We start from the raw sequence: 19065 nt of genomic DNA, 5'->3' as shown, positions 1-19065 counted from the left end.
AACAGACAGTACATCAAAAACTCAATTGCTTATTTTTCCTTGAAACAATATATTTCTTTACCTCCTAAAAACATATTATAGTTTCTAAACAGTTACTCACTGAATATATGTGACCTTTCGTAGCCGACTGAAGTCATAAAGGTTTTGAACAACATGATGGTAAGTCAACGAGCTAGCGAGATTCTTTTTAGCATGTACTGTTCCTTTAAGTCTAACTACTGTATGATTCACCAAATGACTGAGAATGATGACTTGTTATATCAAAAGTACAGAATGAACACTTTTCCTCCGCGCTAAAGGCAGAGGGCAGGAACAGTGCTGTTTAGAGAGTCCTGAAAGGTTGGCCGGATTTCATAATACTTCTCTTTAAAGTCGTTTATCAAAGACGGTGGGGTGGAGGCACACATATACACATACAAACACACAGGTTTGATACTCACCCTGCTGGGTGCACCCTCTGGGAGCCGAGGAGAGAGAGAAACAGAAAGAGAAGGACGGGTTTAGGGATTGACGTCAGACTAGATAATAATAACAACAATTGCACAGCAAGCCAAGGTCATGCTGAAAAACCCAGTCAGGGTGCAATAAAAATACATCCATTGTGTTGAGCTCCCTGAGCAAGTCGCCCCTCCGGCCTTCAGTCTATCACACTTTCAAGGCTTCTCAGAAGTCTATCCAATCTACCGAACCGACTCAACACACCCTCGTTCTCGTTAGGCTTCTCGTTTATGTTTTCTAGGCCAACTTTTGCACCATTGCTATCTTATCATGCACCTTTTAATGCTGGACAAATCGGATTTATAAGAGTGCAAAATAAACTTTCTTAGGAAAATTTACCAGTTGCATGTATTTTGTGCCTTGTTGAAGCCTTTATTAATGGAATAGTTCACTCCTAAATTCTAATTTGTTCACTTGCTCACCAATTGGAGTGAATGGGTGCCGTCAGAATGAGAGTCCAATCATCTGATAAAAACCTCACAATAAGCCACACCACTCCAGTTCATCAGTTAATCTCTTGTGAAGTGAAAAGTTGCATATTTGCAATCCCTAGTGGATTACTCTTATCAGCTTTTTGGACTCATTCTGACGGCACCCATTCACTGCACATGATCCACTGGTGAGGTAGTGGCAAATTCCTCTAAATCTGATGAAGAAACAAACTCAGCTACATCTTGCACTGCCTGAGGGTGAGTAAACTGTCCGCAAATTTTCATTTTTGGGGTGACCTATTCCTATAAAGTCTAAAGATATACTACATTTATTTGTTACTACTATTATGTAAGCCATTGAATAACCCCATGCATTTGTGACATTAAAAATGCACGCAGAGAGTTCAGATGGACACTCACCTCGCAGGTGCTCGGGGTCTAGATGGTTGCGTTCGTCCTTGTTGGCCAGGTGGGCGGAGACCCCCAGAGCCCCGGTGAGGGCCAGCAGCCCTGATGTGCCGCCCAGAGACAGACCTGAAGGGTGAGGAGTGAGAGGAATACCTGGAGTGTGGTGAGACAGGTGCTGGAGCTGCTGCTGCTGAGAGACACACAGACAGAGATAAACACAACATCTGTCTATCTAACTCTCTATCCGTCTGCTCCGGTACGAGAGGTCAGAGGTCACTCACCCCTATGATGGCGTTGAGCTCCGCCATGGTGACCTGTTTGGCTCGTTCCACCGCCTGAACAACCTGCTGTTGATGCTGACACACACAAAGATACATGGTGAGACACACACACACACACACACACACACACACACAGTCAGTATTGACAGACATATCACTCTGTCCTTCCCCGTCAGCACATACTAATTCAAGCTAATGCTAAAGGTGACCTCCTAATCAATGCAGTTCTGCCTGATCTTTTATTGCTCATCTGCCCAAATAAATCCTCCTCATTTAAAATGAGGACCCATTCCAGACGTTTTGTCGGACCACTGTTATCCTCAAATAAAAGGGAGCTCTATCAGTATACATTTTATATAAGGTTATATTTACAAATAAACTGTATGAAAATAATGATCTGTAGACCGTCCAACATAATCTACAATTAAAGTTTTTAACATTATTTAGTCAGAATAACAGAGCTTATATACATTCTATCTATTAAATATATAATGTGGATGCACAATTACTTGAGAAATGATGTTAATCTTTCTCCTTTTGCGTTTTGATCTCTACAGGTGAGTTGTATTAATTCAGAGTGTGTGTTCATGCAGCCCACTGCAGACTCCAGAGGACTGCGCCTCCAAAGCTTTGAAGACAACTATGGTTCTGTGGCTCCTCGACAAGGGAACTGGAGCTTTTGAATTAGTTGGGACGCGAAACAAGCAATTCTAGTCTCAGCCATCCATACTAACGCAACAGCTGAATCTCAAGAGCTTGTTTCTAATAAAGTTCTCCTTCTACCCTTCATTCAAACTGATAGAACCCAGCAACTCTAATATCAGAGCGATGATGGGATAGTTCACCCAAAAATACGAATTCTCCACTCGTACCAAACCTGTATGAGACTCTATCTTTTGTTGAACACAAAATAAGGTTTTCTGAATAAGAAATTTTGAAGCCAACAGCCATTGACTTCCATAGTATTTTGGACTTCCATAAACTGTTGATGGTCAAAATATCATCTTCTGTGCTCAACAGAAGACACTCATACAGGTTCGGAAAAACTTGGGGTGAGTAAATGATAACAGTATTTCATTTCTTTCAGTGAACTACACTCTTATTTTGTTTACTGTCCCCAGGAACTCTTCAATCTGTGTGTGAATGACTGGAATCGGATGTTTGGACTCATTTGAAAGGTAAAGTGAGTCATTGTTGGACGTCTGGTTCAGCCAACGGTGTGAGTTTGGAGCCTGTTTGTAACACTACTAGCAGAGCTGCTAATAAAGCTAACAGCGATGCTGGACTCGAGCTGAATTTGCAACCTGAGCTCATCAAGTCATCGCAGACGACTTTCGGTAACTGAACGCGGCAGGAGTTTGCGGCTTTGTTAAAAAAAAAAAAAACGCAGAATATCAGCAGTCCTTGTTTAGTCAGAGATGTGAGACAGGGTCATTAAAATCCAGACTCTGTCTGGCGTACTGAGGGTGAATCAGTCTGACGGGAAGGGGGACGAGAGAGTGTGTGCGCGCGCCTGTGGGAGAAGACCCAGAACCTTGAGGAGTTGTCAATCACTCGCAGCATACCTCCTGAGAGAGGAAAGGGATGATTTGAGCACAGATAGCACTGAGTCGCTTCACGATCTCCGCCTGCAAGAGAACACACACGTACACATGCTTGATTAGGAGAGAAAACAGTGACAGTGATAAACCTGAACAACGGCACTGGGCTCTCAATTCCCAAGCTCACAAACGGCTCCAGCTTAGATCATGTTCATGATAACGATGTCTTAACAACAAATGATGCACAAGACAAAGGAAGGGAGTGACACATAATAGTGAAATGAAGGTGATTAGCATATCTGGGATGGAGGTGCAGGTTAATTGTAATATTTTGGACATGAAAAACTATTCCTAACACTAGTTATCACACAGAACACCCTAGAAATTTTTTAAAAACTCCTAAAAGCCTAGTATTCACCAACAACACTATATTCACCACCAATAACTATGTTTGTAGCAAACCCCTATAGACCCATGCTACTTTTGCGTCATCGAAGGTTAACGCCCCTTTTTGGGGGAAAACAAACGGATTCCCCTGATACAAAACTCGCTCTAATTTCTTGATAACAAAAATGGCAGAAACATACACACTTTCTTTGTGGGCCGAGGACCGTGAGAGGTATTTAAAGAAGCTACTGGACACGATGTTTACAGAGGTTTCCCTTTGAAATGGTCGAAAACTGGATTAATAACCCCACGCAGTGGCCAAATATGGACATCTAACGTTACCATTATCTCGTGGAATCACCAAGTAGCCTATTTTTTGTCATTAACACACTCACAGTATGATAAACTAGACGATGAGACCATGTCATGATGATTCGGTGGTTTACTTGGATCATATTTCACTTGATTTAAGCTATAGACAGTTTTGTTGTAGTTAGATATACAAGCTGCTAGTAGCTACGTGATTTACGTTAGCTCTCATTAGGCACGCTACCTTAGCTGTTAACTGATTTTAAGTTTCAATTATTCGCAGGCTAGGACTAAACAATATAAATATTATACAATATCTGTTTGTAATTGTGTCTGACAGGCCTGTAAACATCAGAAACAATGAAAAACAAAAGGTCCCTGTAGCGAGTTCTGTATCAGGAATCCGTTTGTTTTCCCCCAAAAAGGGGCGTTACCCTTCGATGACGTAAAAGTAGCGTTGGTCTATCAGTTGCAAGCCATCATGCTACTATCAAACAGAACAGTCCAGCAATGTGTTAAAAACCAATCATGACGTCCTAGCAACCACTCGGAACCGTAGCAATGAGCAACCAAACAGAAACGCCCTAACAATCTCCTAGCAACCACCAAGAACACACTAGCAACCATTTAGCAACCACCAAGAACTGTGTACATTATGTAGCAACACCCAGCCGCAAAGCAACACTCTACTATCAAACAGAGCAACACGCTAGAGACGTCCTGAAACCACACACTGTAGACGATCCCAGAAACACCCTAACAGCCACATAGAGCCGAGGCCGTGTGGGGAAGAGACACTTTAGTCTTCTTCAGAAAATATGTGTCTGGTTTGAGTGTGATGAGGTCTATTCATTCAGCCATTTCCATAGGCTCTGTGTGTGTGTGTGTGTGTGTGAGAGAGAGAGAGAGAGAGAGCTCTTCAGGGCTGAATAGCTTAAATAGTCTCAATCTCTTTGCAAGAGAGCACACAAACACACGCACACGTTTAATTATAGTCTCACTAAGAAAAACAACAGACAGGCAGACAAGTGTTTCACACACGCTGCAACACATGAACAGTTAATTACTTTCACTCGCACACACACACACACACACACACACACACGTTCCTTTCATGGTGTTCCTCGCGGTGCCCAGTCCCCATCCACCCTCATACTCCAGCCATTATCCTCTTTTAAGTTTTTTTTTTCTTCATTCTTTTCTTCCTGTCCTGTGATATGGCTATGTGATTCTCTCTAACACACACACACACACACACACACACACACACACACACACACACGATCTAATGGAGGAGTATTTGCAGTGATGGAGGCACAGAAACACAGCGGGCCACTAAGTGCACTCTAATACCTACATAAGGAGCAACACAAACCTGTGTTTTAGAGCTCTGTGTTTGTAGCCAAGCTATTTTAATCTGCACACCACCACACAATACATTAAACACAATTCATAATGTCTGTCTGTCTGTCTATCTATCTATCTGTGTAAAGGATATTAACTTATGAATATCAGGTTATGATATTTGGTAGCTAGAAATATGATTATAACCTGTCAGAATACTTGTTACTCCTGCCATCTGAGACTGCAGACGAGTGAAGGGAAGTGTGTTGGGTTGTTTGCATCTGTGTTGGGATACAGTGTAGCAGTGATGCTGAACATCCGCAGATTGTGTGTGAGTGCGCGCGCGAGTGAAACAGAGCTCATTTGTGTATAATGAGGTTGAGGGAGCGAGTGATGTAACCGGTTTGGAATGAAACGGAGTGTGTTTGAGGAGGAGAGAGAGAGAGAGAGAGAGTGCAGGAGGGAAATGAAGAAACAGAGGAAAACAAGATGTGTGTGCGTGTTTGTGAGGAAGTCCCAGGGTGCCAAGCTTTTAGCATAATGGCTTTATCACTCGATCAAAAGGGACTGAGTAGGTGCAGATGCCCTGCTGTTTGTGTGTGCACATGTATATTTACCCAGAATTCACGTCGAGTGTGTGAACGGGTCTCCACATTTGCATAGACTTGCTTTGCGTGTGTTCAACAGTTATTAAACTTTCTACCATTCAAATGGAATGAATCATATTTTCACTATATTTACATGACGTGTTTGCATGTCAGAAAGGCAGCAGCATTTGCAGTTCTGGGCCGTCTGTGCTAATTAAATGGGCTAGTATAATATTGGGTCACGAATGAACTGGACTGATGTTCAAATTTTAATATAAAAAATGTTAAATATTAACATTGAAATAAAAACAGAAACATACAAACCTACATTTTGTCTATGTATATATAAAATATAAAATTGTAAATGTAAATATATATATATATATATATATATATATATATATGTGTGTGTGTGTGTGTGTGTGTGTGTGTGTGTGTGTGTGTGTGTGTGTATATATATATACACACACACACACACACACACACACACACACACACATACATATATATATATATATATATATATATATATATATATATATATATATATATATATATATATATATATATATATATTAGTAAAATAAAAAGGGCAATAAAGGATGTCTGTACCTACATAAACAATTGAGCAATAATTAGGATAATTTATATAAATGTTAACAGTTAAACGAAGTTATTTTATATTAATAGATATATATTTGAATTAAAATATATTTCTATTAAACTGATGAGTGTGCTTTAAAATCAACGAGATTTGGGGTAAATGACGGTGTCAGATGCCCCATAAACGGCTCTTTTGTTTTTGTTTGGAGAGTGTGCGAGTTTGTGTATTTATATTTGTTTGTGAACTCATGTGCAGGAATGCGTCCACATCCCCCTCTGTAAGTGCTTCCCCCTCCGCACATTTTAATTACCCATGAGCCTTTGCATGTGTATAGGGTTTTGGGCATATATGTGTGCGCGTGCCCTCCTTTGTGAGCGAGTCTGATTTTCAGGGCTTTACTGCTCGCCTTTCCTCCCTCGTTCTGTTTCTTTTCTTCCTCTTTCCGAATGGAAGGGCCATCAATCAGAGAGAAAGAGAGAGAGAGAGCGAGGAGAGGAGGGAGGAGAGGGGGATACTGGCGGAGCGCCAGGGGAAGAGAGGCTGGCACACTGCCCAGAGAAAGAGAGAGAGAGAGAGAGAGAGAGAGAGCACTAGAGTGAGCCAAAATGAGAGAAGGAGGGAATTTAAGATAGAACAAGCACAGATAGAGAGAGACAGAGGGCGAAAGAGACAGAGAAAGAGCAGTGTGACAGAGGAGGAGAAGAGAAAATGAGGGCTTTATTGAATACCTCTGTGCCTGTGACCACAATCAGTGATTAGAGCATCATTGCTTAATATTTGCCTTTAAATGTTTGAAGAGAGAGAGACAGAGGACAAGAGAGGCAGGCTCCATTAGATCTAAAGAGGGCAGGCTGATAAGACCAAACCTGCATCCGGGGGCATCACTTTAAAGCCGTCCGTGTGTGTGTGTGTGTGGGTGTGTGTGGCTTTATATCACCACTTTTTTATGGTTCTGTTGTATTGTTTTTCTGTTTAGTCCACTATGCCACCTTTCTCTCTCTCTCTTTCTCTCTCTCACACACACACACACACACACCTCACTGCATTGGATGTAATCATAATGCCAGAGCCATTAGAGGGTTTTTTTCACAGTATTGCTGAAAACCACACCTGTACACACACACACACACACACACACACATATATATAGACAGAGAGACAGATGATAGATAGATAGATAGATAGATAGATAGATAGATATGAAAAAGAAGTGTATAATTACAGATGATCAAAATATCATTCATAATCATATGACAATGATTCAGCGCTATTATTAATATCTCACATCTCAAGCATGTATTCAGATGCGGTGAAACATCATCAGAGCAAATCTGCTGAAAATCGAGTGGTAATTTAACACAGCACAGAATTCAATGGCTAACACACACACACACACACACACACACTGGCCCATCTAGATCTCTGTCTAGCCACCCTTCATAGCTTGTCTTAATCCAGTGCATTAATTGAACAGGGACAGGAGTGAGACCTACAGAGACAGACAGGAAAAGCCTAGAAGCACTACGATCAGAGCAGGATTACAGGGGGGCGGAGACAGAGAGATGTGTGTATCCCGTTAGGAGGCAAATCAGTTTGTTGAAGATGAAAGCGTTAGGACTGAAGCCCCGCCCACTGACACACACCCACACGTGCTGCCACTAAACAGCACATAAAAACACAAATCTAGGGTCCTTGCTTCACATGTCCATAAAACAGTCTTGCTCTGTCTAAGTGATGGTTCTTAAACAATCTTTATTGCCATTCTTAAAGCTTTTTATGTTCTAGTGTCGTTTTTTTAATCTTTCTGTATTCCTCCATCACTCTCCATTGATGTGTTCCAGCTCACACAGAGAGCGTGTATGATTACCCCCTTCTTCACACGCCGCTGATGCTGGGAAAGACTGATTTAGAGGGAAATCAGTCAGAGGAAAGGAAAGACAGACACACACGAGTGCTGCCTGTTCTTACAGGAGTTTGTTCATGGATCGCATATAATATAATATAAAACTAAATTTTTATATTCAATATTTTTTACAATTGTTATTATATAAACATAATAATTTTTTTTAATGTAAATCAAGTCCACTTCATGCTTTTAAGAGCTCTCCAAAAAGCATGTGTGTGTGCTTCTGAATATGTGTGTGTGATTATGGAGCATCATGGAGTATTCTGACCCTCCCTAAAACCCCATTATAACCATTTCATTGCCCAACACACATGGGGGAATTCACTGAGAATGAATTGCGCCTACTGATAGCATTGTTTATTTGCACTTGTATGTGGATGTGTATTCTCAAAAGGAATTATGCAAATCAGGTATCAAATTGAGCACAATGTGCATGGTCTAGTTCCTCATTTTAGAAGTCGGAGTGCTTGGTTGTGGAGGATGATATATTCAATTATTCCTAGGGATATATATATAATTTTGTAAATATGTCAGTATTATACAAAATATTTCTAGAATAATAAATAAGTGCTGTCAAATGATTAATCGTGATTAATCGCATGCAAAATAAAAGTTTTTGTTTGCATAATATATGTTTGTGTTTGAGTATATTATGTATGTATAAATACACATACAGTGTATATTTAGAAAACATTTACATGCATGTACATGTCTATATGTATGTTCATATTTTATATTATAAATATATTTAATATACAAACATAACATTTTTGTGAAAAAAATATTTTGTGTATTTATATATACATAATAAATATGCACAGTACACTACACACACATATATTATGCAAACAAAAAGTTTTATTTTGGATGCAATTAATCGCGATTAATCGCTTGACAGCACTATAATAAATGCAATACATATTTAAATTAATATTTAATTTATGCAGCAACAAAAAATGCATGAAATCAAATGTATATAAACTAGATTCAAACTACATCCATATATGTTAGGAAGCCAATGGTCAGGACCCATGAAATCAGACATTTATAAACCGGATCCATATGTTACAAGTACAAACGGTCAGATTTGTATGAACCCAAATCCAATCCACATGTGTTACACGTGCGAACAGTCAGCTCATATGAAATTAGACTGGAAGCAAACCATATCCATTTCTATTACAAGTGTGAACCGTCAGACTGAATTAAATCAGACATGTTTAAACCAAATCCAAACTGAATACATACGCATCACACAGGTGAACAGTCAGGTGACATGAAATGAGCCACTTATAAACCAGATGCAAACCGCATCCATATATGCTACCAATGTGAACAGTCAGATCAAATCAAATTGTACATTAATCAACCGGATCTAAACCACAACTTTTGTGTTACAAATGTAAATGTTTTTATAATTTGGGGCATTGCTGCGAGCTTATAAAAATCCAGTGTGCAGTGTAAACAGAAAATAAGATTTCAAGTGTTAAAATACCACATGCAAAACTGTTTAGTGAATTCGCCCAACAGGTTTGTCTTACCTGTTTGTGCATCTCAATGTTAAGCCCGTAGGACATCTCATAGTACTGTGGGAACACAAACGTGAGAGCATCAGTCAGTAGCGTGATGAATTAAACAGCAGTGAATCATCATCATCAATCAAATTAAAACCTCAGCAGCCTGATAGACACTAACGACTCGCTGAAACTACAGCAAGACAGAGAGAGTCTGAACGCGTCCGCGTGTGTTTGCACGTGTCTGTTTCGGCAGACAGATGAGCAACGATGCCAATGATGAAGATGAAACCTGACACAACTGCTCGCCTATTCTGTCTTTCTCCATCTGTCTGTAACGCTCACACACTTGGTAACTGCTCTGTGTATAGCTCGATTTTCAAAAATCCTTTTTCCTCTTCTCTCCCCTTATCTCTGTCTTTCCCGATCAGCTCCCTTGTTACCGACCTTCCTTTTTAATCCTCCTCTCTTCTCTTCTATTATTCCGTAAACTCCATTTCCCATCCGTGATGTGTGCCTGACCTCCTCTCTTCTATCAAACCTTCACTGCGGTTTAATCTCAGGATTAAAGTCAATTCATATCTAATGACAGCGACTGGAAACCCAAAGGTGTTGATATAAGGTTAACGATTGGTAAAATATTTCAATGTTTGGACACACGTACCTACTTATTCTTTATTAGTGTTTGCGAAGCAAAGTATCTATATTAATATAGATCTTCTTTAGCTTGATTCGTTCCGCACCATTTGCGCACCATATGGGCTTATCTAGTTCCTCCAATTTTCTACTCTGTGTTTATTGTCTTCCGTGTTCCGGATTGGATTCCCACAGAATGGTGGTACGCTCTTGTGGATTTATAATTGAACAGTTTGTATAAAAATGTCCTGGTCTACTTACATTTGTTATGACATCTGCTTAATAAATTTTGTTAACTCTAGTTTTAGTAAATCCACTTCACTAGCTAATTACTCTTCAACAACAGTGACGCAATAGAAATATACAGAGCGACTGCAAAAATGGAAGTTCAAAGACAAAATTTTAACGTTTCTCTGTCTATAAAGCAATAGGTTTAGTCTTAAACCCCAGAAGAGCATTCTCAGATAGTAGGAATTCCAATTGGTTATTATTGGTTAAAATTCAATTAAAATAAGTTATATTTCAAATAAATTCAAAACAGGACAGAAAAAAGCCCATTTCTTCCTTATTATTAAAAATCTTGATAACATTATAAGGGGACCTCAGAGAACAGTACAAAACAATAAAAAAGGCAGTTCAGAATCCATTTAAATAACAATAATGAAAAGATTTTTTGTTTTGTAAAGAAATTCACACATAGGCAAAATTTCATCTACAAAACTCAATTCAAGCCTCGTAGAAAAACTTTCAGACCAAAAGGATTTTTTTAAGATCATGAGAACCATAAATCCAGTCAAGCGTGTCCAAACTTTTGACTGGCAGTTTAAATGCGAGTCTGTAAAGTGAAGCATTTTAGACACATGTTGCTCTGTATTCAAATTTATCGCATTTCCAGTATCGATCGCTCCAGTGGGTGATGAATTTTAGATAAAGCGTGACATAACAGCAGAACTATTTCCCCATCTATCTGGCCTGCTGGCACACACACACACACACACACACAAATATAAATCACGTTTGCTGGTTCTGCATGCTGATAGTGCAGCAGTTTTAAAAAGCCCTGCGGCGGCCCAGAAGGCTATTCAGCAGCGCTCGTATTACCTCAGTAACGGCCAAAAAAGGTCTCTGCATCATTTCAGACCAACATTAGTTCTCAGCATGGTTTGATGTAGAATCAATCCAGGGAGAAAAACGCTGAACGGAAATTCTAATTCGCACAAAAATAGGCCGATATGTCATCCAGTTAATCGCCCCCACTGACATATCCGTACCAACTGAATGGAAATGCTTCTATTAGCCAGCCTTAACACAAAACCGAACACACAGGTTTGGGGAAACAGTGTCCTGGATGTTCGGTATCCACCCTAGAAACTGTGTAGAAACACCCTGGCAACATCCCAGAACACTCTGGAATCAAGGCACTGAGTTTTAAGTGTGTCAGGAGCAAATGTATTTAAAAAAAGCATGTTTTTCAAAAAGTTATAACTTAATTAAAATAAAATAAACTAAACTGAAGTTAATAATTTACGATAACAGCTGGAAATATAACACATTTCATTTGATTCATTTTAAATTAAAAGTTAATTATTTAAGTTTAATTTAAGAAACTATTTTTAATGAATAACAAACACATTTGCTCCTGGAACAAATATAATTATGCTAAAAATAAGTGTACCTTCTTTTGCGGTGGGTCCACTTAAAATATGTATAAGGTCAAAACAAATTTGAATTAACAGCAAAAAATCTTAAATTAATCTCTAAATTAATTCCATTAAATAAACTCCATACAATTTTTTGATGAGTTTAATGAATAGTTTATAGCTAACAAATACATCTTCTGACACAAATATAGTTATGCTGCTAAGAAGAAAAAAAAGTGGGGCCCCTGAAAATATTGATAGGGCAAGGGCAAAGAAAGCAAACACTTTTTTGAGGTGGGGCAATTAAAAAAAAAGGCAGGCAAAGAACTAATTCCAGTTATTAGCCAAGAAATAAAGTATGTGAAGTAGTTTACATTGCACACTTGTATATTTAAGTTCATCCCTATGGTGTTCCTGTGGCTCAGTGGTAGAGCATTGCATTAGGAGGTTGTGGGTTTGATTCCCAAAAAAAAATGTATAGCCTGAATGCATTGTAAGCCGCTTTGGATAAAAGTGTCTGCTAAATGTAGAATATCTGAAGGTGGGTGAGTTTCACTGTGACATTTATTTATTTATTGTGTTGTTAATCTGGATATTGGTGGGATTGTGACGCGCTTTTGGCTCGTAATGCAGCTCATTGTTATATAAACTCTCTAATGTAATGTGCATTCCCATTCTACACCACGAGTGTGTGTGTGTAATCCCTTGAGTGTGTCCGTGTGTGTGTGTGTGTTGTCTGGAGCAGATTGTGCGCGGCATGTGGCGGATGTAGCGGGGCTCAATGCGGTGGAGGTTCAACAAAGCCTCTCCTCCTGCTGCAGCCACGGTGTGTGTGTGTGTGTGTGCGTGTGTGTTAGTCCTCACCAGTCTAACAAGGGGCAAAATGCACTTGGTGTCCCCTGGTTCAACCCGGCAGCTGTTTACCATCCGTCGCTTGTACATATATCCTGCTGTGTCGCTGGACACTCGGCTCTTGCTGAAACCGCTGTAGACTCTGTGTGTGTGTGTCAACTCCACTGTACTGGATACAGCTGTGATCTTCTAAGCTCAGACACATTGATTGGCTCATTCTGATCTAGTATTACTAGACAGGCAACTCTGATGAGATATAATTTCCATTGGGCTATCCTCTTCGGCTCAATCATTGCATCTGCCACAAGCCCATTAACACCAAACAGCCCAATTTGAATTGACCGATATAAAAATAACCATCCTCTGTGCTGTCAAAAGAGCTCCAAAAAAGGAAATACTAAATAGGATTGCACTATCAGTAAGAAATACCAAAGTTTGCGAGGGTGAAAAGCTAGGCTTTCAGAATGCAGTAACGATAGCTGTCAAATTTGACAGATGTCGGAATTTACATAATTACGAGATTCCAACTTGTAAAATGTGTCCACATCCATGAATTACAATAACAACTTATAAACTGAATTATTTGAGAGCTCCAACTTGTACACACAGGTTATATTTAGATGCCACATATGACCGTCCCAGACCATAGACAGTAAAAGAAATGGACACAGCGACCCCATTGGAACTCAATTGAGTGAAGCCCATTTTTAGCGTTTTTTAGCACTTCTGTTTCTGACGCGCAGACTCAAACTAAGCTTGATGACGTCAGCAACCTGTCTGACAGATGTACATGTACTAGTATCTGTGCGTGCAAACTGCCATCGTTAATCTTGCAGAGACGGCGAGCTTGAGCGGGGAGTTCTTTGTCGTGAGTGAGCAGGAGTAAGTATTCTGGTTAATTATTTTGTATAGTATTTTAAAATGTAACGCCAGTACGCCATATTAAAGTCGACATGAAACGGAAGTTACGTCCTTGCTGTGACGTATATCCGAGTTAAACGGCTTCTGAAATTAGAAATTAGATTGGATCGTTGGAGGTTGGGCGTTGCAAATAAAATGGAGGCAGATTTGAATGCTAGTTTACATTCAGTTGTGGAGGATTTCTCTCCCCCATGTTCATATTTATACGAGCCTCCTGCAAACCATGATGAGTCGAGTGAAGTAGTCGGTCAAGTTCACCCTCGAGAGCATCTCGACGTGTCTGAAACGAGACAGACACCTATTGCCGCACCCTCTTTGGCTCTGGCCGCACCCTTTCGCCATGGCACGTGACCGAAAGAGAAGAGAGGTCGTTTCGAGGGGGGATGGTAGGGTAATGTATTTGATTAAAGATTATAACGGTACATGAATTTAAAAAAAAATAATGAAGTGCACAGATAAATCATTTATAATAAACACTACAATATTACATATAAAAAGAAGATTTGTCAAATTAGATTTCATGCCGACTTTAAGTTAATTGCCTGCGAGCTTCTCCTGTCTGTACGGTTATGCGACAGAGAGTTGAGTGGTTATGACGTAATCGTTAGCCTGTTTTTACAAAAACTGTTTCTACGGGGCCATAATGTAACATAGAAGGTAATGGAGCCCTTCATACATTGTCGTGTATCTTTAGAAATAAATAATGGACAAACGGAGTCTTTAAACGCCTCAGATGTAAAGTTATTCACTGTCAAAGTGACGCCAAAATGAATGGGAGTCAAAGGGAATGCTAATGCAAAGGAAGGTCTGCTACAAGATGGCAGCACGCAGCGGACTTCCGGCCGATTTCCTTGCCGCCTGTTCCAGACACATCGACACATCCGCCATCTTGGAATGGTCAATGTGTCGTCACTCACAGGTAAAATCAATGAGCTTCTCGAGATGCCACAAGACTGCAGCCTCATGTAAATAAAAAACTTGTGATATTTACATTTCAATAGGACGTGTCGCGTGACCATATAACTATGGATGCAGACACACATGCAACTTGCTCTTGAGTGATCACTTTGACCATTCCAATATGGAGAATGGCTTACGTATGGCATTCCATAGAAACAATAGCTAATAGGAACTATAATACCTATAAATATCACTGGTTCCAATATTATAGTGTACAGCTAAGATATAACCAAAGCCAATGGAGGGCAAGCCTGCAACCTTTAGCCAAAAAAGCGTAACGGCTAATGCTAACGCTGCGGCTTTGACAGTATGCAGGGAAGGAGACCAGAGGAGATTGTATGATAAGACCCATATGATCCAAGTTAGCGTTATGCTTTTTCCAATGGTAAGTACAACAGACCCTTGCATCTCCCAAGACATTCCATGTATTCAATGGAAGAAAGTCAGTCCTACAGGTTTGGAACGATACGAGTGTAAATGATGACAGAATCATGATAAGTTGTGTATTAAGACATTACTCTTCTTCATCATTTCAATCAGTTACAAGCCAAAGAAAGAGCAGTATCATAAATTATTTCATTATACTACCTTTTTTCCCCAGACAATAAAGGGACATTATATGAAAGCCACGAATGTCGTTGGTGACAGTGCTGTTGGCGGCTGTTCGTGAATCCGAGACTGAATTACGAGTTACCTGGCAAGTTTCCTGACAGACGGGAGAAAATTGCGAGTGCGTTATCAGCCACACAAAACCAGAGCCGTGATTCATAGACTGCCAATTCATATCAGTGCAATTACAGATGAAGCAAATTGCAGAATGCCATTTTATCAAATTGAATTTCAAACCAAATAAAACCGAATAATTAGTTAATAAGTATGAGGAGTATAAGACATTTCTGAAAAGGAACACTATCAAAACTGTAATACAAACAAAATGTATAGCAACACATAAAATAGTAATATCTCCCATTTGCTTTCATATCTGGTATTCTCAGAGTAAAAAATAAATAAATAAAAAAATTATAATAACAGCTTCTCACTACATGGTTACTGTGGTGGCCAAAGTAATTTTTCCCCATTTTAGGATGGGTGGCAACAGCTAGTTCAAAGGATGTGTTTTTGCATTCAAAAACGTGAGATTCCGGACAGTGAAAAAAAAACAAAAACAGTTTTTACACTGTTTTAAAAGTTTAACTTATTTTATTTTTTATTTCCGAAAAGATTGCTTGCATAGTAAAACAATGAAAAAGCAGTGCATCTGAATGTAAAAATGCAATACTGCCGCATACTGTGTTGGATTGTCAATGCTGGATTATCTACAATGTTATTTTTAATGTGTAGTATTAACATGATAGTGATATTATAATTTTTTTATATAGTTATAATCAATACAGGTACATTGTGAAACTTGTGGTCTCATCAAAATTTTCTGAGCTTTGTAATATGCATTCATTTTATTGCTCTATACTCTCACAGCATGTCAACAATTACCTCACAGAGAGAGTTACAAGAAACATCTGAGCAGATACTGAGAACAAAAAATTTAAACCAGTTTCATGAGCTATAAAAGAGCAATTCTGAGCAATAAAATGCTCCTCTGAGTTGTTTTGACCAACATATCATCATGGATACATTATGTGAAGGTCTGTAAACAGAAATTCACGGCACTGAAATCAAGCTTGTGTAGCTAGACAAGATTGTTTTGGGCTTTTAGGAATGTTTTTGGAAGTTAAGTGAAACACGTAAATGAAATGTTTTTAAATTATGATTTTTAAAAATTATCATTTTTGAAATTGTGTACTGTACCTTTAAATGAGAATTCAAATTGAAACTGCAAGTAATTTAAAGAAGATTTTTCCAAAACGATTTTCTTTTGTTCTTCACACTCCAAGTTATTTTTATCCAAAGACCCCTTTTATACATGTTCTGTTTCTTTAGAAATAATGAATGGACAAATGGAGTCTTTAAACACTTCAGATGTAAAGTTATTCGCTGTCAAAGTGATGCCAAAATGAAAGGGAGTCAATGGAATGCTAACAGCAGGTGGGGGTCCGCTAACCAATGGCGGTGCCCAGGGATGCTTCAATAAAATATGAAACCCTGCCCCCCTGGTTCTCAAGCAAGCATGAGGCTCTTCTTCTTCTTCTTGCTTTATGGTGGATCGCAGACTTATAAGTGCATTACTGCCACCTATCTCTCAAGTGGACTGTTGACACTCCTAATTCAGGTTGTAGATCGAGGGTCAATGGTCCATTGAAAGATAGGTGGCGGTAATGCACTTATAAGTCTGCGATCCGCCATGAAGCAAGAAGATGACGCCTCACGCACCTGTTGCTGAGAACGCACACAGGAGAGTTCTAACAGTTCAGACATTACGTGAATGAGAGGTAAAAAAAACTATTTAAATACAATGAATCATCACGAGCCACAGGTTGGTTTTGTTTGTGTATGTTTTTGTTTTTTTATTGTATGTTTTAGCAGTGATTGCCATCCACTTTCATTATAAGAGTGATAGACTGCAACGGTTTGACTTAAAAAAACTTGGTTTGTGTTCTACTGAACAAACAAAGTCAACTACATCTTTTCATTTCTGAAATTAAATAAATGCATTGCAATACTTCTGCTGTTTGCTTTATAATTTGATTTGTTTGGTTGGAAATATAAGTTCGTTTTCCATCACAGGGCAGCAACAAGTTTCAAAATCTCTTAAAAGAGGAGCAATCCATTAGTGTTTTCTCTCTTTTTTTCACTCACACGGCAGCACTCAAACGTTTAGCTTACTAGGGAGTAATCGTTTTCAAATGTGTCATCCTTTCTGCCTTCCTGGTTTTCCCCTTCTCCTCCTTGTGTTTTTCTTTCTCTGTCCTCATCCTTTTGTCGTCTTACTGTCTCCCACTGCGTCTTTATACCGTCTCTCTCACTCTGTCAGTTCTTCTGCTCTTCATCTTCGCTATCTTTATCTTCCCCTCCTCTTTTTTTCTTTTTTACTGCTGCGTTTCAATCACCGCTCTCTCTCTCTCTCACTCACTCACTCACTCACTCTCATCATTTGTCTCTGCCCCTGATCTCTCCTTATGTTCTTTCTCTCTGGCGCAAGGGCAATCTGTGACAGTAATGTTCGGAGGAGAGCAGAGAGTATCAGACGGATGAGTTGGGGCGGGGGTGTTACTGCAAAAGCAGCACATTAGACCCTCGTTCGTTCTATCTTTGCATCCTGAGCTGCCTCGGGGTCTGGATTACACACAGCGGTCACAGAGTGACCATGTAGATGGGCGCTCTTTAAAGACTAGATCATGATGGCACATCAGGACACACACCAGGACATACTTCAATCCACAATCAGGATTTAATAGTTAATGACTATGATTTATTGAGGCGGATTCGAACTCTGTCTTCCAAATCAGTGGCATAGTTTAGCATATAGCTGAAAGTTGCATGTATAGTTTAGAAAATAATTGAGCTTATAGAACAATTTTCTGCTTCTTCTGAATCTGTATCATGGCTCGACATATTAATACAAGGCCACAACCTCAACATGTTTTTAAAATAACCATGCGGGTGTTTTGCTTTATTGGATAGATAGTGGAGGAAGAGATGACAAGACCTTCAGCATTGCTCAAAATATCAGGAGTGTGTGTGCCAACCACTGAACCACGGCACAGAGCAAAGCTTTTAACACTTGAATATCGTCCAATACACTGTCTCTGTTGTTTCTGTTAGCCAGGAGGCTAACACACCATCGCAAATGAGCTCTGAAAACTATTTTATGCCCATCAACAAATTAACCATTCACTAAAGAGAGACGAGAAGAGCATGCAGTCCTGTCTAGTCGTCAAAGAGCATAGACAGAGAAATGTGGGTAATATATAAATGCATAAAAATAAAGGAGAAGGCTGTTGAAACAAGTCTTGGTGTACATGGCAGGACTAGCAGGCTTAATATAGTCTTGTGGGTTATCTGCTTACTGCAAGCACTGGATCCTTGTTCCCTCATTATTTACATGTCTGTGCTTGTGATCTTTGTTTCTCTCTTTCCATCTCTTTTCTCTCATCATTCCATCCTCCTCTCGCGTATCGCCCTTCCTTCTCCCTCTCACTTTTTCATCTCCTCCCAACCCCTATCGTAAACCCGCTGATGTGTCCTCAGGTTAACCAAACACCCTGCAACATGAAATGAAACGCAATCTCTCTTTTTAAACACAGACAGGCTTTTATGCTGTATTTACTGGAGCGTACGGCAGATCTGA

At 39.5% G+C, this 19065-nt stretch overlaps 1 protein-coding gene across 4 annotated transcripts in view; it reads right to left on the bottom strand.

Annotated features, from left to right (window-relative positions):
* Positions 1-19065, bottom strand: part of LOC113040027 (transducin-like enhancer protein 4) — a 43625-nt gene that overhangs the window by 10831 nt on the left and 13729 nt on the right. For 2 of the 4 annotated variants that reach the window (XM_026198233.1, XM_026198235.1), the window contains 5 exons: positions 9838-9882; positions 3184-3246; positions 1619-1693; positions 1350-1527; positions 441-457 (listed from right to left, as the gene is read on the bottom strand). In XM_026198233.1, the coding sequence (XP_026054018.1) occupies positions 441-457; positions 1350-1527; positions 1619-1693; positions 3184-3246; positions 9838-9882 (378 nt within the window). The remainder of the gene's footprint in view (positions 1-440; positions 458-1349; positions 1528-1618; positions 1694-3183; positions 3247-9837; positions 9883-19065) is intronic. The other 2 variants (XM_026198234.1, XM_026198236.1) reach the window with 1 other exon arrangement.

This window comes from Carassius auratus, chromosome 22 (assembly GCF_003368295.1).
Source record: "Carassius auratus strain Wakin chromosome 22, ASM336829v1, whole genome shotgun sequence".
In the NCBI taxonomy this organism is placed as follows: domain Eukaryota; kingdom Metazoa; phylum Chordata; class Actinopteri; order Cypriniformes; family Cyprinidae; genus Carassius; species Carassius auratus.
Note: the sequence above shows the minus strand (reverse complement) of the source record. Positions and strands in the feature narration are given on the sequence as shown.